Source organism: Lutra lutra, chromosome 18, assembly GCF_902655055.1.
Source record: "Lutra lutra chromosome 18, mLutLut1.2, whole genome shotgun sequence".
Classification (NCBI taxonomy): Eukaryota; Metazoa; Chordata; class Mammalia; order Carnivora; family Mustelidae; genus Lutra; species Lutra lutra.
The window spans coordinates 12,071,362-12,096,054 of record NC_062295.1 but is presented as its reverse complement, the minus strand read 5'-3'; the positions used below and the strand labels follow the sequence as shown (position 1 = coordinate 12,096,054).

The following is a 24,693-nucleotide window of genomic DNA, read 5'->3' as shown; positions in this document are numbered from 1 at the left end:
GGCTATGTTGGCGTTTTCTTTTACAGAAGGAGCAGAGATCAGCTGTGCACACCACAGGAAAGGAGCTGCGAAAGCAGGGAGATCACTGGATCTGCCACCAAGGCAAGGTAGGAGCACGCTTAAGCAGACAAGAAGAAAGGAGGGTGGCACGGACCAAAGAAGGGAGTCACAACAATATCAACAGCAGTAATAATAACAGTTGCTATGATCAAGCCCTTATCACGTGCTGGGCACTGTGTTCAGTGCCTCACCTCCACTGATTACTATCCATCACTATGATGAGGTAGGGACGTATTAGTCCCATTTTATAGATGAGGATGTGAAGGAGGCTGATCCCCAGATCAGAGGTGAATTGCAGAGCATGGAGGGAGATAAGTCTGTCGGGAGGGAGAGAAGGTGCGGATTAAGGAGGGTGGGGAAGACCAGGCAGGGTGTATTATCCTCAAATTAAAAAGTAAATATGAGGGGCACCTGGGTGGCTCAGTTGGTTGAGCATCTGCCCCTTGATCTCGGTTCAGGTCATGATCTTGGGGTGGTGGGATCCAGCTCTGAGTCGGGCTCAGCGCTAGGCGGGTAGTCCTGCTTGGAATTCTGTCTCTCTCCCTCTCTCTCTGCCCCTCCCCCACTGACTCGTGCTCTCGCGCCAGTAAATCTTTAAATAAATAAGAACAGTCAACAAAAAATGGTAGAGGTGGGACACTCGGGAGGCTCAGATAGTTAAGTGCCCAGCTTAATTAATTTCAGCTCCCATCATGAGATTGAGATCGAGCCCTGGGTGTGGAGCTCACTTAAGATCCTCTCTCCCTCTACCCCTCTCTTTTTCTTTCTCTCTCTCAAAAAAAAAAAAAATCGATACATCCATCTATCCATCTGTCTGTCTATCTATCTGTGGTAGACGAGTTTGCCCTTGGTGTCAAAGGCAATGGGAAGTTTTGGGGAGAGAAGAGATAAGCCAAAAAGGAGGGGGATAAAAATGCTGGTCAGCAGCAGAGTGGGCAGAAGTGAGGGCAGGACACCAGCCCCAATGTACGTCTTGCACCCTTGAAATTCACAACAGGCGTTAGCCTGTTGAAGATCCCTACCATCAAGATCTGTGCGCCACTAAATTTCACCCAAGCTCACCAAGCAATTCCCAAGCTCACGGCCCAGAGTCCTCCCTTTTTCTTAGAAAACCTATTACCAGCTGCTCTTTCTCAGAACACAGCTTAGGAAATGCTGCCTTTGAGAAAAGGCCTCCGGTCATATGAGAGATCATGTTATTGGACCACAAGCGTCCAGATGGCGGATTTCATAAATGTGGCAAAAAGACAAATGGATGCACGGATTTCTATCTTTAAACCCTGCCTCCGATTTGCCTCTGTGCGGAGTCTCCAGATCCTATACACCGAGCCGCCGCGTATGTCAAGCTAGTAAGTAAAGGAACACCAAGGGGTTTGGACTCCCTTGCCAACTCCAAGCTGCTTGGCTTTATTTTTAGATAATACAAGTGGCAGCTGAGTACATACTGTAAATCGAGACACCCGATTCCAATCCCACAGAGGCCAAAGTGATTTCTTTCTCAGGGCCATTTTTAGAAGCTTGTGAACATCCTGCCCAGTATCCCTACCTCCTCCTGGAAAGGAAGCAACATGCCTCAGTTGCTTAGGAATCAATTACCGCAATGCAATTCGGCACACACGCACGGAATTCCTAGTGTGTGCCAATTCCCGTGTTTAACAGCGTCATCTTTGAAAGGAAGATCTGTTAACCAGGCAGGGTTGGTAGATCTCAGTCACAGGATTTATGGTAATGACCCTGAACTTGAAAATATATACATACATACATGAACTTGAAAATATATACATACATGTGTACACACACACACACACACACACGAGATAATTTTCATTTGCCGAGCAGCTACTTAGCCTCTCTCAGCTTCAATCAAGCTGAACATCTGGATGGTGCTTTCAAGTCCATAAAATGTTTGGCATCAAGAGATCATAGTCTGGATAATTAATAGACTGTGTTCTCCCTCATTTTTCCGTCCCCTCTGGACTCGTTTGCAAGTACAGACTTTCCCCGGACCAGGTTTCATTTGAAATCATTTTCAGCTCTCAAGGATGATTTTCCTAACCGTTAACTCTTGAAAACGTGTCGCTTTCTCTGTGCGGGAAAGCTGGTTATCTCAGAACCTGGTCTCCCCCTGCTTCCTCTTGAGGAGGGCGCGTGGGTCGTGTAAGGGGGAAAGGGCTTGGAAGGGAGATTATGTACCTAGGGCTCGCCTCCCAGGTTATCTGATTCTGGTCTTTCCTTGTCTTTGAGCTGTTTTACAGCTCTGTAAGTAGTAGTATAATGAGGCAAAAATAATGCTCATGCACTTGCAAATCCTCACCCAGCTAGTAGAGGTCCGACTGACTTACCTCTCCTTCAAGGAAAACCCAGATTTACTTTCCGTTACCCCATCAGGTCAATATTCCTGATCTGTATATTAGTCTCTTCTTCAGACTGTGTTGAATTCAGGTTGTAACATCTACTTGGTTCCCCCCTGGACTGAGCAGAATAAAATCTTCACCATGTAGGTCTTTAAAAAATTTTTATTTTCTGTGTGTGCATGTGTGTGTGTGTGTGTGTGTGTATAAATTTTTTTTAAGATTTTATTTATTTATTTGACAGACAGAGATCACAAGTAGGCGGAGAGCAGTCAGAGAGAGAGAGGGAGAAGCAGGCTCCCAGCTGAGCTGAGAGCCCGATGCGGGGCTCAATCCCAGGATCCCAGGACTATCACCTGAGCCAAAGGCAGAGGCCTCAACCCACTGAGCCACCCAGGCACCCCTGTTATATAAAATTTTTTTTAAAGATTCTATTTATTTATTTGACAGAGATTACAAGTAGACAGAGAGGCAGGCAGAGAGAGAGAGAGAGGGAAGCAGGCTCCCCGCTGAGCTGAGAGCCCAATGCGGGACTCGATCCCAGGACCCTGAGATCATGACCCGAGCCGAAGGCAGCGGCTTAACCCCCTGAGCCACCCAGGCACCCTATAAAATTTTTTTTTAAGCAGGCTCCACGCCCAGCATGGAGCCCAGTGTAAGGCTCAAACTCATGACCCTGAGATCAAGACCTGAGCTGAAACCAAGAATCAGATGCTTAATCAGCTGAGCCCCAGTACCCTGTGATGTCTTTGCTTTTATATCATCATGAGAGTCATGATTTTACCTTTTTCTAAAAATTATCTTTTTTTAAGGATTTATGTATTTTTAGAGTGTGTGAGCAGGGGTGGGGGCACAGAGGGAGAGAGAGACCAGCTCAGGCAGACTGCCCACTGAGTGTGGAGCCAGATGTGGACGTGGTGTTCGATCCCACCACCCTGAGATCATGACCTTGGCTGAAACCAAGAGTCAGCTGCTAAACCAACTGAGCCCCCCCGCCAGGCGCCCCTGAAAATTACCTTTTAACAATAAAAAAGATATGTTAATGTTTTTCTGTGTTCCCTCAAATATGCCCTGTCTCTTGTCCTATGCCCCATTAGAACTGTGGGTGAATTTCTCCTGCTAATGCCACATCATCATATAGTAGCTGGCTGTTTCTTTGAGAAACATGAACGAGCAAACAATTATCTTTTCTAAATACAAACGATTGTGTTTCAGAAAAGGAGTTAGGTTAATGGAGAGGCTGGTCCACCTGACACTGGGTATGCCTCTCTCGATCCAGGACAAATTTTAGAACCGTGTTTGCTAATCATAATAGCAGTAGTATCTTTTGTATTCAGAAATGGATGGCAGATCTAGGGCAACAGGACTCATGGGTTGAATTGTTCTGCCAAGAGCAAGGACAGAGCTACAGTTGAGGATTTAGTAATTTATTTTACTGAGAGTTTTCGGGTCTGGGGGAGGAAGTCCTTTATTAGGAAGGAAACTCTGGGGGCGCCTGGGGTGGCTCAGCTCGTTAAGCATCTGCCTTTGGCTCAGGTCATAATCTTAGGGCCTTGAGATCAGGCTCTGCATGGGGCTTCGTGCTCAGCCAGGAGTGTGCTTCTCCCTCTCCTGTCGTTCCTCACCCCTGCTCATGCTTCCTCTTTCTCTCAAATAAATAAAATAAAATAATATTTTAAAAAGGAAGGGAACTCTTATTTACTTAGCTCCTTTTGAATAGACAGGATAAATGGGTTCAAGTTCTGCTTCTGCGCAGGTTGAGCATTTGGGAAAATCACCGTCCTTGTGGGGCAGGGATATCTCGTCCGTTGAAAAGGGAGTAGGGAGGGGGCCACCTGAGTGGCTCAGTCGTTTAAGCATCTAACTCTTGATTTCAGCTCAGGTCATGATCTCAGGGTTGTGAGATCAAGCCCCACTTTGGACTCTGCACTCAGCGCAGAGTCTGCTTGAGATTTTCTCTCTCCCTCTCCTTCTGCCTCCCCCCACCATCACTCATGCACACACACACACACACACACACTCTCTCTCTCTCTCAAGTAAATAAGTAAATAAATAAAATCTTTATAAAAAAGGGAGGTGAGGAAGTGGGCTAACTGTACTAAAAGCTACTCAAGGGATTCTAATGTACAGTCAGAGCTGAGAATCACACAGAGCTAGGCTATCTCCAGAAATAACAATTTTTGTCTTATGCCCTGAAGAAGCAATAGAACCATAAACACTTGAATAGGCAGATACATACACACAGTCGTTCTTTTTTTTTTTTTTTAAAGATTTTATTTATTTGTTTGACAGACAGAGATCACAAGTAGGCAGAGAGGCAGGCAGAGAGAGAGGAAGCGAGGCAGGCTCCCTGCTGAGCAGAGAGCCCAATGCGGGGCTTGACCCTAGGACCCTGAGATCATGACCCGAGCCAAAGGCAGAGGCTTTAACCCACTGAGCCACCCAGGCGCCCCCACACAGTCGTTCTTAAGAAGAGGAGAGGACACCCAAATCATCAGGAATACTTGATTTCTCAGGACACGTCTTCACTAAAGAAATTCATCCGGTATATTAAAAGAACCATGTGTTCCATCTCCTCTCCACCCCACCAAACCAAGGGCTCATTTCAGTTCACAAGAATGGAGATGTCATCTGTTACCCATTGTGCTGTTTTCTTGGTCCCTTTCATTATGGTCTGTGCACTCTTCGGGGCAGTAATAGAGAAAAAAAATGGTCAGTCCCTGGACAGAGCTTTCCAGAGAAAACTTCAAGTCCATGTTCTCTGGGCTGACATAAATCCCCCTCATTTTGGTAGCAGAGCTAAGAGTTGATGTTTATCTCCCTGAAACATTTTCTTTGTTGTCAGTGTAAGCGACAATTTCTTCTTCACTTCAATTTGTAGTGAATGGAAATCCTCTCAGGCAGGAATGCCTTGAGGAAAATCGAATCCATTTTGCATCGGGATATTTCTTTAGGTTTTAGGGAGCTCATAATCGGGTTTCTCTTGGCTTATTCCTGAACACAACCCATGCAGTTTTTATCGACAGTACTTTCTGTGCATGTGAACAGAAAACTGTGAGACATGTGGAGAAAAAGAGGCCAGAAACCTAGGGACCAAAGTGCAAAGATGGGGTAGAAAAATCTTTGGAATCTTCTGCATCACAAAATTAGGGTGTCTATATCAAAAAGGAATTAGATCTGAACGGCGCCTCTCAACTGGGGACAAGTCCTCCCCTCTAGTGAACATCTGGCAATGTTGGGAGACCGTTTTTTGTTGTCACAATTGGGCAGGAGTGCAGGGGGTGGTCCTACTCGGCGTCTAGTGGGCAGAGGCCAGAAATGTTGCTGGCCATCCTACAATGCCTGGGACAGCCCCCACAGTACAGCATGATCCAGCCCCAAATGTCAATGTCAGTAAGGCCAAGGTTGAGAAATCCTGGACTAAGGAACTCCACAAATTTCCCTCCAGCCCTAAGACCTCATGTGCTAAAACATGATGTGCAATCCAAAATCATAAGTCTATTGTTAGGGACTTAATTGTCCCCCCAAATTCCTGTTTTAAGGCCTTAGCACCCCCCCATATGACTGTATTTTGTGGTAAGGCCTATAAGGAGGTAATTAGGTTTAATGAGGGGGTGTGGCTGGGTGGCTCCGTAGGTTAAGCATCTGCCTTCGGCTCAGGTCATGATCTCAGGGTCCTAGGATCGAGCCCTACATCGGGCTCCCTGCTCAGCGGGAGTCTGCTTCTCCCTCTCCCTTTGCCTCCTGCTCCCCCTGCTTGTGCTCTCTCTCTCTCTCAAATAAATAAATAAAATCTTTTTTAAAAAACCACTACATTCAGTGAAAGAAGCCAGCTTACACACTGCCCCATTCCATTCATCTGAGGCATCCAGAAAAGGTAACTGCACAGAGACAAAAAGCAGTTGCCAGGGACTAGGGGAAGGGGTGCATGGGGAGGGACTGCTGCATGGGTACACGCTTTCTTAGAAGTCGCTGGAGGCGGGGGCTGCACAAGACATTGGACGCGCTACGTGCTGCTAACTTGTACACTTCAGTGTTCAGCGTTCATTTTATGGTATGTGAGTTTTATCTCAGTTAAAAAAAAAATCTCTATCTCAGTAGAGAAGAAAGACACATAAAACTAAACCAGTCCTGGCTAAGCATTTGGGAAATAACAAAACCCTGCCCTAAGGCAGAACCGATCCCTAGAAAAGCAGAGGTCTTAGCTCTTGGAACCCAGCCAGGGGCCGTCCTGGGCCGGGGCTGAGCCGCTCTTATAGATGGCGGATGGCGTTTGCACCGGATTGAACCAGCAGGACATGCTCTGGGGACACCTTCCCTAGGTCTGTCGCAACAGGTTGAAGATGGACGGATCCCTGCTGCGGTGGGCGGCTGGTTTCCAGCAGGAACACAGCACTGCAAACACCCCAGTGGGAGAACTCGTCACCTGGGGTGCTGGGCAAGCAAAAACTGAATGGAACCAAAATGGGACTCATTTTTGTTCCTTGTCAAAATGATGGCCGCTTTCTAAGGGCCACCTGGTAAAAGCATTTCACCCCTAGAGTGGGGGCCTGGACAGATCTCCAGCTTCCAGCTGTCTTAATTCCTTCCAGGACTAAGGAGGATACTAGAATGTCTCTGCCCTCCCTCCTCCAAATTCATATGTGAGAAATCTCACCCTCAAGGTGGTGGTATTTGGATTAAGTCTTGAGGGTGAAGTCATTACGAATGGATTAGTGCCCTGATCAGGGAGACCCTAGAGAACTCCCTGCAGCCATGTGAGGACGCAGCGATGAGACAATCTGGGAAGTAGGTCCCCAGCAGGCACGGAATCCGCAGATGCCCTGACCTTGGACATCTAGCTTCTGGAACCATAAGCAAGAAATTTCTGTTTTTCATACCCCCCCACCCCCCAGTTTGTGGCCTTTTGTTACAACATCCTGAGCAGAGTAAACCCAGGAAGCAACGTGGTTTCATTTCTCAGCGCTGGGAACCACCAGGAGGAAACTGGGAAGTGCAAAGAGAGAAGATCTAAAGGAACATGGTCCACCCTGTGATGACCCAGATTCTTAAAATAGAGCTCCACAAACTACTGCAGACGCCTTTCCTTTTTTAAAAAATGTGAAATTGCAATGGAATTTAATATGCTTGGACATTTACAAATAATCGTAGAGGAAAAGGTATGAACTTCTTAACCAGAAAGTCTAGAGATTCAGATCCCTTCTCTCTCGACTAATGAGGCAAGATTTCCATCTCTAAGCTCCTGGATATATATCTGTACACACAAACACATACACACACACACACACACACACACACCTGGATATATATCTGTACACACACACACACACCTTGATCTTTGTAGGATTGTGGTGAGGATTAAGTCCGAGGAAATTCTCTCTCAATTCTGGGACCCACCTTTCCCAGCACATTTTAACCTTTCTGAAGTTAGGATGCTTCTTCCCCCACCCCACTTATGTGTAACTTTGCACAAATAGGTAAGTGTGTTAATATTATCAGAGGATTTTTTTTTATTGCCAGGGAAATAGCTGTTTAATTTTCTTTTTTCCCTGGCTGACGGCTGCCACCTCCTCTTCCTTCCCTCACATCAGCCCTGCCTCCAGTCCCTTCCCCCAGGTAGCCTATAGCATCAACTTACTATGCATCCTTCTGTGTTTTTCTCTTCCTAATAAAATTGCACACAGATGCATGCACATAAATGCTATATATTGTATGTGCTAGAGAGACAGAGACATAGAGAATTTTGTTTTACAAAAACGAGATCCTGTTACACAGGTTTTCCTGGCTCTCCTTTTCCTCCCCCAATCATACCTCTAAGGTCTTCCTCTACCTTTTTTCCTTTATAATGGCTTTGGAACATTGCACAGTAGATGAACAATTTATTCATGTATCCTGCTACTGATGGGCCTTCATTTTGTGTCCATTTTTAAAAAAATTTTGTGCACATATGTTTTCGTATGCTGGTGTTTTTATTTCTGTTGGACAGAGTCCCAGGAGTCGGAACTGCTAGGTCAAAGCATCTGAGCATTTTAAATTTTAATAGATGTTATCCGGTGGCTTTCCAAAAAAGCCTGGAACACTCCAAACAGTTCCACCAGCGGCGTCTAAGATGACTCTGTACTCTGCATGAAATTAAAAGGCCTTTTAGTGGCTCAGTATATTTAATGTGACCATGCTGGGTTTTGGTTCTGTGGTTGCAGAAAGATGGGAGCGACTCTGAGCGGCGTGCCCGCCTCTGTGGACATCTAATTGTCAAGGAGATGTGACTCAGACGTTAAGCACCTAGCCAAGCCTACGCCCGTCGTGACACTGTTAGTACAGGGCCAGTTGGCAGTAACCAGTGCCTCTTCCTGCTATTTTGTATCTGATCTGAAAATCTTGCCTCTTTCCCTGGAAGCAGGAAAGCAAGGACGCTTGCTCATCTAACTACAGCCTCGGGAGCAAACTGTCTAAACCAGGGGACAGGCAGACAATTCAGACCAAGATTCCAGCTAACTTTACTCTTTAGTTTGATGATTTCAGACGTTTGCAAAACATGATTAAATCCTTTGCACCTCAGTCTTTGTGGATTAACAGCCCCCTAACTAGGCAACCATTGATTGAATGAGAGGCTTCTAAGTGCCAGCCAATGTGGTCGATGCCGCACTTTCAGCACTGAACAGCGACAAATGACATCCAGGGTTTTCTGCGATCATTGTTCTCGCAAGAAGACGGGATCACATCCCTGCACTTGGATGTGCCCATAAAATGTGGTTTGACCCCATTAGGACTCATCTTCTCAAAGGCCTTCAGAAATACACATCTAGCAAAACAACTGAGTTCGTCTCTGGACAGCATTTCACGAAGAACGCATTGGGTCACCCAACTGACCTGAATCCTGTTTCCAAAGGACTAAGAGGGACAGCCTCATCTCTTGGTCCTTTGGTTCAGCACCCCTGGAAACAGGGACCGCTCCCTGTAGACCCCCTTTTCTCAGCTTGGTTGAGGTGTAACTGACAATATCATAAGATCTTTAAAGTGGACATTGTGATTGTTACGGAGATCAGTATGAAAGAACTATCATTCTAGGGATTAACATATCCATCATCACCTGACCTACTGATCTCGTGTGTGTGTGTGTGTGTGTGTGTGTGAGAGAGAGAGAGAGAGAGAGAGAGAGAGAGAACATCTAAGTTCCACTCTTAGCAAATTTCAATTCATTATAGGATATGGTGTTATCAACTGTAGTCGCTAGGTTTACATTAGATCCTCTGCCCTTACTCCTCTTATAAATGATAGTTTATAATGGATAATACTGCTTTGGAGACACACACCACACTTCTTTATCCATTCATTCATTGGTGGACATGTAGGTTGTTTCCATATCTTGGCTGTTAGGAATATTGCTGCAGTGAACATGAGAGTGCTGATACCTCTTCAATATCTTGTTTTCGTTTTCTTCAAATATATACCCAGAGGTGGGATTTCTGGATCATATGGTAATTCTATTTTTGCCAGTAGACCTTAAATCACTTTGAAGGCAGGAACTGTAAACATCTTACTCAAAATGCTACTCAATAAAATATTCTCAAGAGCTTAGCACGATAATCGGCATATAAGAGGCCAGCAGTAAATATGCTGTTGAATGGATGAGGGAATGAATGGGTAGATGGGCAAGTGGGTGATGAATGACTAACCTACTCAGGAATTTCAAATAAATGCACAGAACTGTGATCATTTGCAATTTTGATGTTACAGAATCTAGACATAATTATTACCATTTGGGTTTCTTTGCTTTTTTGTTGTTGTTTTGAGTTTTGTTTTTCGGGGTTTTTTTGTTTGTTTTGTTTTGTTTTTTGAGAGAGAGGCAGGAGAGTGGGGGAAGGCATGGGCAGAGACACACAGAGAGAGAGAATCTCAAACAGGCTCCATGCTCAGTGAGGAGCCTGATGCAGGGATCCATCTCACAACCCTGAGATAATGACCTGAGCCTAAATCAAGAGTCAGATGCTTGGGGCACCTGGGTGGCTCAGTCAGTTAAGTGTCTGCCTTTAGCTCAGGTGATGATCCCAGGGTCCTAGGATCGAGTCCTGCATCAGGCTACCTGCTCAGTAGGGAGCCTGCTTCTCCCAGTGCCTGCCGCTCCCCCTGCTTGTGTGTGCTCTCTCTCTGACAATAAATAAAACCTTAAAAAAATTCAGTAAAAAAAAGGAAAAGAGTCTGATGCTTAACCAGTAGAGCCCCCAGGTGCCCCAAAGACATACCATTTATAATGCAGTTGGTTGTATGTTATACAAACAAAAATGCACCTGGAAACCCTGGTCTAAGGCAAACCACCTAGACTATTAGATCCTTGCTCAGTCCCTACTGGCTGTACTCCTTCCCTGGGGTGAGTCCTTAACCTGTTAACCCACATCCCAAAGGACATGACAGTTCTAGCTCTTAGCCCTTTCTTGTAAAAAGTGAGAAAACACAGGAAAAGTATAAATTAGAAAGTGCTATATGAATGTAAGGGGTCATTATTCTCCCCATACACACAACGCCTGCACCTCTTGGAGCCCTATTGAAAGTGAGAGTGGGCAGCACAGATGCCAGCATATTTGAACCCTTAAGACCCCAGGCTAACCACACTGTTATTCCCTCCCTACCATGCTGTGGCTCTTAGGAGACCCTCCTTCTCTCCTACCTGTAATCGACCTACTAATATCTTCTCCCTTCAGGATATCTGATGCACCCCTTCCTCCCCGCCCACCACCTCTGCTTTAGACCCCAGCCTAGGTGACCTCATGACCAGATGTTTCCAGAACCCTCCAGCTTCCCTGCCCTTCCATCCAGGGTGCAACCACTGCCAGACAAGTCTTCCTGAATGCTACTTTCTAAATGCTACCTCTGTCCCTTGTCTCTGTCCCTTAGAAATTATGCTGCTCCAGACACCTGGCATGATTTCTGTTCAACCCACCTTGGCCCTCATGACTCCTCTTCCTCTTTGGATTTTCTCTGTTACCATATGAGGCAGGTCCTGTGATTAGCTCCATTTTATAGAGGAGAAGACCAAACTTGAGAGAGGTTAAGGAAGCAGCCCAGGACCACAGAGCTTATGAGGGGTAAAGCCAGGATTCAAATGTAGGCAGCGCTTCCACTCTCAAACACGACCCTAATCGGCCCCTCTGTTGCCCAAGAATTCAGAATCAGTTCTAGGAAACACGAAGCTGTACTAGAAGCACTAACTGACCTTACCCGTCTGAATGAATAGGAACCCCAGCCACTCCCAGGACATCAAGAAGGGAGCAGGACTCAGTCACCCTGGCTTGGGTTCAAGTTCCAGCTCTGCCCTCTATGGGCAGAGTGACCTTAGGCAAGTTGCTTAACCTCCCTGAGTCCCAATTTCCTCAAAATGGAATAAATAATCTCCATGTACTTCACATCACAAGGTGTTTTGTAAGAGGATGTATATAAACACACCCACGAAGCAGGCATGTAGGAAGTTTCTGTGCGGGTTAGTTTTTATAATCATTCCCTTCTACTTCCCTTAGAATAACTGTTTTTTTTTTTTTTCTCTTTTAACCATCCCTATGCATACAGACATTTTTAAGAAAAAAGTAATTATTAGTAAGTCTGACTCTGATTCATTCAAACTTATTCTAAGAATCTGGTCCTTATGTGCCCCCCTGGACCCTGCAGGAAAGTTTTGTCTCAGTGTGGTGAGACTTCTACGTCCTGCTGCTTCATTCTGTGTCTTCACACATGCTGTTCCCTCTGCCTGGGATGCTGTTCCTTGCAATCACTAATGAAATACTGTTCATCTTTTTTTTTTTTTTAATTTATTTATTTGTCAGAGAGGGAGAGAGCACAAGCAGGCAGAGTGGCAGGCAGAAGCAGAGAGAGAAGCAGGCTCCCGCTGAGCAAGGAGCCCGAATTACTGTTCATCTTTTCAGGCTGCTTTAAGAACCACTTTCTCTCCCAGACCCCAGAACAGTTCAGTGGTATTCGGTACACTCCTGTTTCTCAGAGGAGGAAATTGAGGTGTAGGAAGGTAGGTGACTGGGCTCAGATGATGAGGCGAAAATGCAGCAGAAGGAGGCCTGGAACACAGACAACCTGAGAACTCCTTAAGGGTGGGGCCTGGGTCTTTTTCCTCTCTCTGCCTCTGAAGCTAGCACCCCCACAGGGGCTCAAGCCTGCTGCATAAGTGAATAGTGAAGGGACGAATGAACCTTTTGGGCAGCATCCCTGTGGGAGCTTTGTGAGCACTGGTCTGCGTGGCTACACGATTAGCATCTGCCAGTGCTGGTCTCCCAACTCGCAGGCTCATCCAGGTAATAGAGATTGACATCCGTGAACCACACAGACCTGAGTCCCAGGACTCAAGAGCCAATGAGAAAGAAACAGGAAAAAAACAAAAAACGACCCTAGTGCATGGACCCTGGCCTTAGGGATCCCCACTTCTGTCTGGGGCTGGGCAGCTCACTAAAATGCCCTTCTCTCCACTAATATCCTCTCAAAACCCTGCTTAACCTTCAGGCCCAGTGCAGACACTCCTTGCTGTTACACTGGAGTCCCCAAGGAAGAGCAGAGCTCTCTTTCCTCATCTTCCCCTGTCCCTTCATTTCATATTCGTTTCTTGTTACTGGTATTAGAGATTATGCTGTTCTTTACTTCTGTGTCTCCACGCTCCCCAAATCTGGAAGCTTCCTAAGGATAGGGGGCTGTGTCTTAACTCATTTTTATTCTCTGCAGCATCTATGCTAGGCATAACAGATACAGGCGAGGAACGTTTATAGTCACAGACGGCTAGAGTGGCAGGGGGCTTGAGCTCTGCCACGTACCAGCTTTGGGACCTTGAACAAGTTTCTCAACCTCCTGAAGCCCTGATGTCCCCACCTGTAAAAGGGGAGTGAGAATTCAGCTGACATAATAGGGTTGTTATGAGAATTTAATAAGCTCAAGTTCACAGCTAGAGCTCATTAACTACCATTATTATTAATAAGTCTTTAATAACTAATCAAAGACCAAGAAGAGGCACAAATAGTTTTTTCTTCAATTAACACATAAGAAGGAAATGCTTGCAAAAATGAAACAACGGGGGCATCTGGGTGGCTCAGTCAGTTAAGCACCTGCCTTTGATTGAGGTCATGATCATGGGGCTCCCTGCTCCAAGGGCAAACTGCTTCTCCCTCTCCTTCTGTCCCTCTCTCCTGCTCCTACTCTCCCTCTCCCTCTCTCTCAAATAAATAAATTTAAAACAATGAAACAACAGTATGAACACAGAGAAACATAAGTAATTGGGTTTGATCCACGTGCATACTAGATAACGATCAAGTTCATAATCTTCGCGTTCTTGCTACATAGTTCCTGCTGTAAATGACACATTTGCTGTCCATCCAGCCTAGAGCAGAGATGGTCACATTTCCTCAATCTTAAGCCAGAGCTTGGTCTCCCACCAGACAGCCAGAGCTGCCCTACCCCTTGTTATACCTTTCACACTCATGGAAATTCCTACCACTTATCAATGGGATTGATGAAGAAAAAATTAGGACCACAGCAAAGGATAATTATATTGACCCTCACTTGCCGCTGTGGTCTTATTCTCCATCCAGGAGCTTATGTGACCTTTTAAAAAACAAAACCCAGCTCATGTTAGTCTCCTGCTTAACACTCAGCAGTAGCTTCCTCCATAAAAGGAATAAAATATGTACTTTTTTTTCTTTTTTGGTAACCACAACCTACAAGTCCCTACCCAGTCTGGCTCCCCTCTGATTCATCTCCATTGTCTTCCTTGACTCTCTGGGTGCCAGCCACCTTAGCCTTCTGTCTCTTCCTCTAACACGGCAAGGACCTTTGCATTTGATCTCTGACGTTTACTGGCAAAATGTCACCTTCTTAGAGAAGCATTTCCCGACCACCAGATGGGAAATATTCCTCCCCTATTACTTCCCATGTAACACCATTTGAGCTACATTATTTGTTTGCCTGTGTATTATGTGACCCCTTCACTTCCCTGAACTGAAGCTCCCCGTGGGCAGGAACCTTGTCTGCCTTGCTCAACACTGTAACCGAAGCCCCTAGAACATTTTCTGGCAGTCACAAAGCACCCAATACCTATTTGTTGAATGAATACATGGGGAATGGGCGGGAGGAACAGATTAAGGTCATTTTTCACTTTTTATTTTTCTATTTCAGATCAATTTCAGTTTTTTTAATGAAGTGCACATACTAGTCTGTACGCTTGGAAAAAGAAATCATGCCAGAACAAAATAAAACTGATTAATAAGTATATATAATTATATATTTAATTATATAATTAATTATTAAATAAATAAATGATTGATTGATAAAATGAAATAAATAAATAAATAAATAATAAAATGAAATTAGCATAGTTAATCAGACAGATGAAAGGAACATAAAACCTTTGCCAAGAATTGATTACGTGGATCGCCGGCAATCCATGTTATTTCCAACCCCCCACTGTTAATACCTGAAACATTGGCCAGTGGAATGACCTGCTTGCTAGTCAGCACACACCCTTGGACTTTTAAATAATCGTCACCTCCCCTGGTGTTTCAGCTCTGCTTTATTCCAGTCCCCCATTCTCAGCTCATTTATTTCTACCTCTGTGCTTTTGCCAATGCTTTTACCTCTAAGGGCATTTCCTCCCTGCTGTGCCAGTGCCCACCCCACCCACCCCCACACCCCACATTTCCCCTGTCCAAAATCTCGATCACCCTTTAGGGGACATGAAAACCTATTGTGAAATGGCTACGACCACAGACAACTGTGCTTTTAAAAAGCTCCACGCTTTTTCAAAAGTCACCTTGTCTTTGTGTCTCTCTCAATTAATTACAGTTGGTTGAAAGTAATATTTTTATACATCGAACCACACCGAAATGTCACTATCCATTTTTCCAACTGAGTAAAAAGAAAAAAAAAAAGAAAACAAAAAAACTAACACACTGCTAGGGGCACAATGCTGTCTCAGGTGGATGCAAGCAATTGCTTCGAATCCTTCTCAATGGAGAAAATACCAGGTGGTTTGCAAGGGTTCAAAAGCTGTTCCTCCAGACATTCCCACGAGGAGGAACGTGGTGTATACACAATCATTATCTGTGATTGACAAAGCAATGGACACAAACAAGAACTGACTGGTGAGCTTGGAATAACCCTCTCCCATGCTGTTGGCACCATCCGCTTAGGTCCTGTCACGACAACCTTATAGCACTGAGCGCCTACAGTGTGCCAGACTCTGTGCTAAATGCATTATATACATTATTGCCTTAAACCTCCTGACAGCCTGAAGTGACCATTATGATTATCATCCTGCTGGGGGAGGTTATGGAGAGGAGGACATGACCACCATCTGACCCAAGAACTGGCCCCCGGAGCAACTGCAGACTCCTTACTCCCTCCCCTGTCCTTGAAACGTACAAGCATTTTCACAGCGGGAGCTATTCCAAGGGCACAGCCTTGAAAGAGTAAGGTGTTGCCAGGACCATCTGGAAGTATATATAACTGAACCCTATTCAGGCCTGCATGAAACTATTTAAGATTCTGGTGGGCAGGTATGGAGATCTCCTTGCCTTGCGGCCACCTATAAATTTCCTTGCTGATTATACCTGTCACCTGTCTCTCTGGAACATCCCGATTCTGTCTCTCCTTCCTTCCTCTCCATGTGTGGGGGTTCGGTTTTGAATTTCACCTTGGAGAAGCTCCCAGCGTCTCAAACCAACATATCCCCATTTTACAGATGAGGTAACTGACACACAGAGAGTTTCACCAATTTCCCAGGGTGACAAAGCAACAAAGTGTTAGAACCGGTTTGGACCCATTTAACCAGATTTCACAACTCCCATTCTTGCTGTACGAAATGTATCTTCCATCTAAAAACTATAGTTAAAATTAAAGATAATAGTTCATACAACTTATCCTGAAAATGACCAGTTCTGCAATCTTTTCCCCCCTTTTAAAATTGTTTTTAAGGGATGCCTGGGTAGCTCAGCTGATTGTGTGTCTGACCGTTGGTTTCGGCTCAGGCATGACCTTGGGGTTTGGGGACTGAGCCCTGCATGGGGCTCTGCACTGGGCACGGAGTCTGCTTGAAATTCTCTCTCTCCCTCTGCCCCTCCAGCTCATGCTCTCTCTCTTTCTCAAATAAATAAATAAATCTTTAAGAAGAAAAAAAAAAGGTCAGATTGCAGACAAAAGTCCAGAGATCAAAGCTTTCTAAAGGTAACAACCGCAGATTTATGATTCAAAAGGGGGACTCTGGATGGGTGCCTTAAGAATATTTCAAGTTCGAATGGGAGGGGAAAAAGCAGATTTGGGGATCCATGCAAAAGGAGATCAGAAACTGTAGTCTTGTATGTGAATAGGAAGCAAAAGTCAGAGTCTTTGATGGTTTGGAACAGAGAAGATGAGAAAGCCTTTCTACTAGGCTTTTAATGGTTTGCAGCCCGAGACTCAGAAGGATAAAAATTTCAGGAGCTAAAATGCTTTACATTAGGTGTTCAGTGTGATTTTCCTGTACATTTGAAAACTGTCCTAGCAAAATGGTGAGAAAATAAAAAAGCTGTAAGAGAATGATTAGAGAACTGACCATGATGGCAGTTTGAGTCCAGAGTGTTCTTTATGCAGTGCCTTGCAAAGGATGGAAGGATGGAATCTGTTGCTTCTACAGATATAGTAATAAAATAATTGAAGCAGCTGACACGTACTGAGCTCTTAAACCTTGAGCTCGACATATACCTTCTTACTGAGTTTTTGCAGTGGAGCTATAAGGTAGGTCCTGTTACCATCCCCATTTCAGAGAACAGAGGCAGAGTAAGGCTTAGAAATGTGCCTTGAGTCAGTCCCATAGGCAGCGAGGGGCAGAGCCAGCATTCAAACCCAGAGTGTATTTGAACACGGCTTCCACTGTGCAAGGACCCAGCATTCTTTCAAGGCTACTGGGGGCTCCAGAGACCAAAAGGGTGGTCGTGTACTTGTATGTGTTCAGAGACTCACACAGATTTGAGAGAGCTTCCTGAAACTGTGAAAGCAGTAAACCTTCACGTTAAAAGCAGAGAGGGGCTCTGGGTTCAAATCCTGACTCTGAAACTTCACCGTCACGGCTCCTAGCAAGCCATGCTTTTTCCAGCTGCGGATGGGGAGTCACAGAATTCACCCGGGAGGTAGCTGTGGGGACTGAATGAGATAATGCCTTTAAAGTTCTTAGCACAGGAGCTGGTGCTTGTCCGTCTTATCAATAAAAGGCAGCCATTGTGGGGATTATTCTGAGCTTGTAGGAAGCAGAGCTCCTCAGCCCCGGTGTCACGCCAAAGTACCAAAGCCAGTGGGTTTTGAAAGGAGGAAAGAGGAGGAAGGACCCAGATTTTAAAAGGAGCAAGAAAAGAGGTTGGGAGCACTGTGGGTGCCAGGTGCAGAACGAAGGCATTGGGTTGTGATTTCAACTTGAGCCCTTGAGAACCAGAATACAGTTGAGCCATCCTAGGAAGATTTTCTGAATTTGTCCTAACAGGTGTGGAGAAGGAGCGCGCGCGCGCGCACGCACACACACACACACACACACACACACACACACACACGCATGGACCCACACCGTCTTCTACCAAGTCAAAACAGGAGCACACTCAATACTTTGATCCAAGGTAGCTCTGCGATTGGAGATGAGCACGGTTACCCAGAGCCAAGGCAGGAAGCTGAGGGCCCTTGAGAAGGGTGAAAGGCCCTTCCCAGCCCGGCAGGAGGCAGCGTGCTAGGGGGAGCAGTGAAAAGACAGGGGCACCACAGAGAGCCCTGGCTTTGCAGGGAGGGCTGGTGCCCCTGTGGGGCCCTTGCGGCTGCCTCTATACTCGAAAGCAGGAGATTTAACCGCTGCGTCCTATTCATGAAAAACAAAAATCCTTGGTTTATCTGCAAACACTGTGGACACCTAAATACCGTAGACAGACTCGGCAAATAAAGTCGGCCCGTTTCAGAAGTGCCTTCTAGGATTATACCCAAACCAAAGACTGAATGAGTCAAGGGAGAAAGGAGAAGGGTGCGCACAGGGTTAACCTTCCCCTAACCCTTTCCGTCCCACCCGCGACCCAGGAGAAGGCGGGGGAAGAAAAGCTGGGGATTTCAGGTGTGCCCTAAACCTCGCGGCGCCGGGGGAGAAACACGGCAGAAACCCAGCGGACACTCCCCCCTCCAGGGACGTGGGCGCTTTCCAGGATGGTCCGACCGCTCCAGCGTCCTAGCGCATCCCAGGCGGAGAACCGACTCTCCTCTCTCGGCTGCGGGCAAGACCTTACTTTCCAAGACCAGCTGCGAGCTTACGGATCCGGGACTACCGAGTCCAGCCCAGGCTCCCGGCTTGCTGCCTTGAGATTTCCCGAGCCTCCCGGCGAAGCCCAGTTTGGAGGGTCCCCCTTAACAAAAGGTTCGCGGAAGAGCGCGGTCGCTGCGCAGCGCTGCGCATCCCCCTAGCCCTGAAAGCCCCGCTGCGGGGGCGCTCCCCTTGGTCCGCTCCCCCACGATCCCTGCGCTCCTGCGACCACCGGCTCCAGCGCACGGATCCCCAACGGTTCCCCCCCACCTTCCAACCGAGTACTCACTTCTCCCCAGTCCCTCCGCTGTCCACGCCGTCTCCTCCACCGCCCCATAGCGCCTCAGAGGCTTCTCGGTTTCCAGATGGGTGGACAGAGATTGCTTTAACTCCATCGCTGATCCCCGCGGGCAGGTCGACGGGTTCCCCCTTTACTCCATCCCCGCCGCGGGCTGCAGGGAGGGAGGCGGCTCCAGCCAGCAGCGTTTTAAGGGGCCGGGCGCTCGTGACGCTGCTCCATCTCTTCCGCCGTCAGGGCCGGGGAGCGCTGACTGGTACCCAGCGCGGGGGGGAGGGATGTGGGGCGCATGCGCACTGGAGGCGAGAGGGGCTGGGGGGTTGGGTAGAGAGAAAGAGGGGCAGATGATAACTCTAAGAAGAACAACAAAAACAACAACTAAAATAGAACCAACCCAAAGGAAGTAAAAACATAGACCCCGCCCGTGCTGAAGCCGGTGGTGATGCTTTGCCGGACACTGCGCTGCTTTGTGATCTGTCAGCGGGCTGCTAGGTTTTGAGTGGGATTGGTGAGCGCCTCTCTAGCTGTGGGCGATGGATCCATCTTTGGTGGGGAGTGTGCAGAAGCCTGAGTGTGGTCCTGAATCTGTGGGGTTCTGAGCTTGGTCGGGTGCATTTTTGTGAGAATCTCTGGGCTTTGCTTCTGCATGTAACTAGAATGTGGAATGGGACAGTCTTGTTACCTCGATGCCCTGTGTCAACTCCCTAGGTGTTTGCATGAACTTGAGAGAGACATGAACATATTTTGGACACAAATATAACAAAGCTGCTTGGATCACGGATCTCTACTTTCCAGAAACTCAGAGGTTTATCTTAGCAACACAGCATGGAAGCATTAAGAGTACAAAGTAAAATCAGCAGCTAGATTGATAAAAATGAGGAAGAGTTTATTGAATGAGGGCAGGGCGCTAAACTTCCTAATAACTGTGAAACAGATCCTCTTTTCTCAGCCTTGTTTTACAGAGCATGAAACTGAGATGCAAAGAGATGGTTTGCTCCAAGTCCCACGCTTACCAAGGGGCCTGGTCAGCAACTGAATCCGGACATAGCCTCTTTATCATACTGATTTCTTACACTGCTGTGATATGGTGTTATGTATGGCAGGAGGGGTGGGAAGGAGGCTGGAGGATATGAGTTGTTTGTTTGTTGTTGTTGCTTTTAAGATGTCATCTGGGGTGATTTTTATATCCGTTTAGCTTGTGGAAGTGTTGCATGGCCTAGTCGTTTAACAAAAGTATTTAGCCACTGGTTGTAAGTGTCCTTAAAAAGTCATTATCAATAGGGGTACCTGGGTGGCTCAGTCAGTTGAGTGTCCAACTCTTGGATTCAGCTTAGGTTGTGATCTCAGGGTCAAGGGATCGAACCCCAAACTGGGCTACGTGCTCAGCAGGGAGTCTGCATGAGGCTTCTCTCCCTCTGCTTCTCCCCCAACAGACACACTCTTTGTCTCTCTCAAAATGAGCGGATAAGTCTTAAAAAAAAAAAAAAAGCTATTATCAATAATGATAGATAAATAAATAGATAGATAATGGGAGAAAAAGGAAATAAGAATGAAAATCATAAACTGTTTAGAGCTGATAACCATGAAAGTACCACATATCAAAACTTGTAAAGTTTTGGTGGAAGTAAATGTTTAGCCTTCAGTGCCTACAGTAAAAAAAAATTGGTGATGGACATTGGGGAGGTTATGTGTTGTAATGAGCACTGGGTATCATATAAGACTGATGAAACACAGAGCTGTACCCCTGAAAAAATATATATTATATATAAATAAATATGACAAATAAAATATTTTTATTTATAATAAAATAAAAAATAAATATAATAAAATTATTTATAAATATAAATAAAAATATATAATATAGTATATATAATATGTATATTATATATATTACTATATATAATATAGTATATATAATTGTTACACAATATATTATATATAATTATTACATAATTATACATTATGTATAATTACGTAATTAATAAATTATATATAACTTGTAATAAGTTATAATTTATTATTAATTTATAATAAATTATATATAATACGTAATTGAATTTAGGTTAAACAATAAATTCCAACTGACTCCAAAAAAAAAAAAAGGCTAAAAATAAGTGGGTAAGGATGAATGGATAAGCAGAACATGGTCCAGCATGCAATACTATTCGGCCTTAGAAAGGAAGGGCGTTCTACAATATGTCACAACACGGATAAACCTTGAGGACATGATGCTAAGGGAAATAAGCCAGTCATAAACAGATACCATGTGATTCCAATTACATGAGCCATTGAGAGGAGTCAAATATCATAGAGATAGAAAATAGAATGGTGATTGCCAGGAGCTGGGGGAGGGAAGAATAGAGAGTTACTGTTAAATGGGTAGAGATTTGTAGTTTTACAAGATGAAAATAATTTGGGAGATGAATGGTGATGGCTGCATACAAATGAATGAGTATACTACCACTGACTATACCCTTAAAAATGGTAAAAATGGAAAAAAAATGGGTTAAGTGTTCAACTCAAAAAGACTTTGATGAAAAAGAACAGATGGGGTGCCCTGGGGGCTCTGTTGATTAAAGTCTGACTCTTACTTTTGGCTAAGGTCATGATCTCGGGTTCATTAGATCAAGCCAGCGTCAGGTTCTATGCTAAATGCAAAGTCTGCTTCAGTTTCTCTCTCTCTCTCCCTATCCCCCTGCCCCTCCACCCCACTCTCTCTCTCTAAAATAAATAAATAAAATCTTTAAAAAAGAAAAAAAAAACCCTCTGAAGTAGAAAAAATAATAACAAGAGCATAAATTTAAAAAATGGAAAAATAAGAAGCAGTAGAGGTGATTCATAAAACCAAAAGCTCATTCCTTGGGGGGAATATTACTAGTAAAGAAAGCAAACATCTTGGGGTGCCTGGGTGGCTCAGTGGGTTAAAGCCTCTGCTTTTGGTTCAGCTCAGGTCGTGATCCCAGGATCCTGGGATTGAGCCCTGCATCGAGCTCCCTGCTCGCAGGGAGCCTGCTTCCACCTCTCTCTCTCTGCCTGACTCTCCGCCTACTTGTGACCACTGCCTGACAAATAAAAAAATTAAAATTAAAAAAAAAAAAAAGAACTTCTCAAGACCCACCAGGATAGGCACTCATGAGTAAAATTAAGAATGAAAAGGGATACATGATACAAATACAGGAAGGTTTTTTTAAAACCAGTTGAAATAGATAACTTTCTTTAAGAAGTAAATTACTAAAATGTATTTAAGAAGTAAAAAAAAAATTCAATAATTGTTTCAAAAATCGAATTCTCTCTTTTTTTTTTTTTAAGATTTGTCTATTTTAGCGAAAGAGAGCGAGTGTGGGGTGGGGAGAGGGAGAAGGAGAGAGACAATCCTCAAGCAAACTGCCTGCTGAACACAAAGTCTGACTCAGGGCTCAATCCCAGGATCCTGAGATCAAAACCAAGAGTCAGCTGCTTAACCAACTAAGCCACTCAGGCACCCCAAAAGCTGAATTCTTAATATAAAAATTTATTTTCCTCCTTAGTCCCACAAAGGCATCAGGCCCACACAGTTTTATAGATGAGCTTTTTAAAAAAAATTTTTTTTAAAGATTTTGTTTATTTATTTGACAGACAGAGATCACAAGTAGGCAGAGAGGCAGGCAGAAAGAGAGGGGGAAGCAGGCTACCTGCTGAGCAGAGAGCCTGACTTGGGACTCGATCCCAGGACCCTGAGATCATGACCTAAGCCGAACCGAAAGCAGAGGCTTTAACCCACTTGCCACCCACGTGCCCCTTATAGGTGAGCTTTAACAAAATAACAGATAATCCTTATTTCATAAAAATTATTTCAGAGCTCATTTTATGAGGATAATTTATGACCTTGATATCAAACCTAGATTAAAGTGGCACAGTAAAATAATTCTAGAGTGAGCTCACCTATAAACACAGGTACAAATGTTCTAAATGTTAAAATACATTGTGAACAAATGAGGTTTATTTAAAAAATGTAGAAATAGGGGCGCCTGGGTGGCTCAGTGGGTTAAGCCGCTGCCTTCGGCTCAGGTCATGATCTCGGAGTCCTGGGATCGAGCCCCGCATTGGGCTCTCTGCTCAGCAGGGAGCCTGCTTCCTCCTCTCTCTCTCTGCCTGACTCTCTGCCTGCTTGTGATCTCTCTGTCAAATAAATAAATAAAATCTTTAAAAAAAATGTAGAAATGACCTCATAATCAGAAAATCTATTGATAGATTATGCCATAGTAACAGATTAAAAGAAAAACCTGTTGGATGACCTTAATGGGTACAGAAAAAAAACATTTGAAAAAATCAGCAGTCAAATATATGTCTGTCTTTTTTTCTTAGCAAATTAAGAATAGAAGATCATTTCCTTAACCTTCTAGAGAGTCATTATAAAAAATCAACAGCAAACATTTGACATTTACTATTGACTCTCTGTGCCTGATCATTAAGGTTAGGAACAAAACAAGGATGCCTGTCATCTCCACTTTAGGAGATCCTGGCCTGGTTAGACAGGAAAAATAAATGAAGCATAAGAATTGTATCAAATAAATAAAATATTTTTATAAAACCTATTGTAAAACTTTAAGACATATGAAGAAAATCAAGAGCCCCAAAATAGACCCACATATATATGGAAAGCTGGTATATGACAGAGGAGGCATTACCAATGAGTACAGAAAGGATAGACTCTTCACTAAATGAGTTGCCTAACCAAATGGAGAACTAAAAAAAAAAAAAATGTCAACCTTGGACTTCCTAACATATAGATACATATCATATATAAAATTCCAGGTAGATAAAGACCTGAATGAGAAAAATTTTTTTAAATTTGTAAGATCATATAGAAGAATATCTTTATTCTTTCGCAGTAGAAGCTTAAGTTTGCTAAGACCCCAAAACACAAACCTTAAAGAAAAATACTAAGAAAAAACATTTCATTACACTTTCATGAAACGTCCACGGCCATTAAGTAGTGATCCCATATTCCCTCTCCCTCCAGCTCCTGGCAACCCCCCGGTCCTTTCTTTCTGTATGAATTTACCTGTTCTGGGCATTTCACATGAATGAAATCATACACTCTGTGAATTTTGTGTCCAGCTTCTTGCTCTTTGCATACTGTTTGCATACTCCATGCCGTAGCATGAATCAATATTTCCCTCCTTTGGACGGCCATGCCATCTATGAATACGCCCCCTTTGGTTTATCCGTTCACCCATCAATGGACATGTGTTTGGTTTCTACCTTTTGGCTGTGGTGAATAGTGCTGCTGTGATCATGTGCATAGAAATACCTGTTCGAGTACCTACCTTTTTTTAAGATTTTATTTATTTATTTAAAAAAAGATTTTATTTATTTATTTGACAGAGAGAGAGAGATCACAAGCAGGCAGAGAGGCAGGCAGAGAGAGAGGGGGAAGCAGGCTCCCTGCTGAGCAGAGAGCCCGATACGGGCCTCGATCCCAGGACCCTGAGATCATGACCTGAGCTGAAGGCAGAGGCTTTAACCCACTGAGCCACCCAGGCGCCCTCGAGTACCTATTTTAAGGTACCTAAGACTGGAATTGCTGGGTTATATGGTAATTCTATGTTTAGCTTTTTGAGAAACAGCCTCACTGCTTTCCATGTGATTGAGCCATTTTACATTCCCTCCAGCAATGTAGGAGGGATCTCATTTCTCCACATCCTCACTAACACTTA

General features: G+C 44.7%; 1 protein-coding gene and 1 long non-coding RNA gene across 2 annotated transcripts in view; one reads left to right on the top strand and one right to left on the bottom strand.

The window, feature by feature from the left end:
* Positions 1-19,255, bottom strand: part of BMERB1 (bMERB domain containing 1) — a 105,183-nt gene extending 85,928 nt beyond the window's left edge. Inside the window, exon 1 of the mRNA XM_047714104.1 lies at positions 18,986-19,255. Coding sequence (XP_047570060.1) covers positions 18,986-19,091 — 106 coding nt within the window. The 5' untranslated portion in view covers positions 19,092-19,255. The remainder of the gene's footprint in view (positions 1-18,985) is intronic.
* Positions 1-24,693, top strand: part of LOC125090888 (uncharacterized) — a 74,942-nt gene that overhangs the window by 23,308 nt on the left and 26,941 nt on the right. The window contains exon 3 of the long non-coding RNA XR_007124512.1: positions 27-107. This is a non-coding gene — a long non-coding RNA (uncharacterized LOC125090888). The remainder of the gene's footprint in view (positions 1-26; positions 108-24,693) is intronic.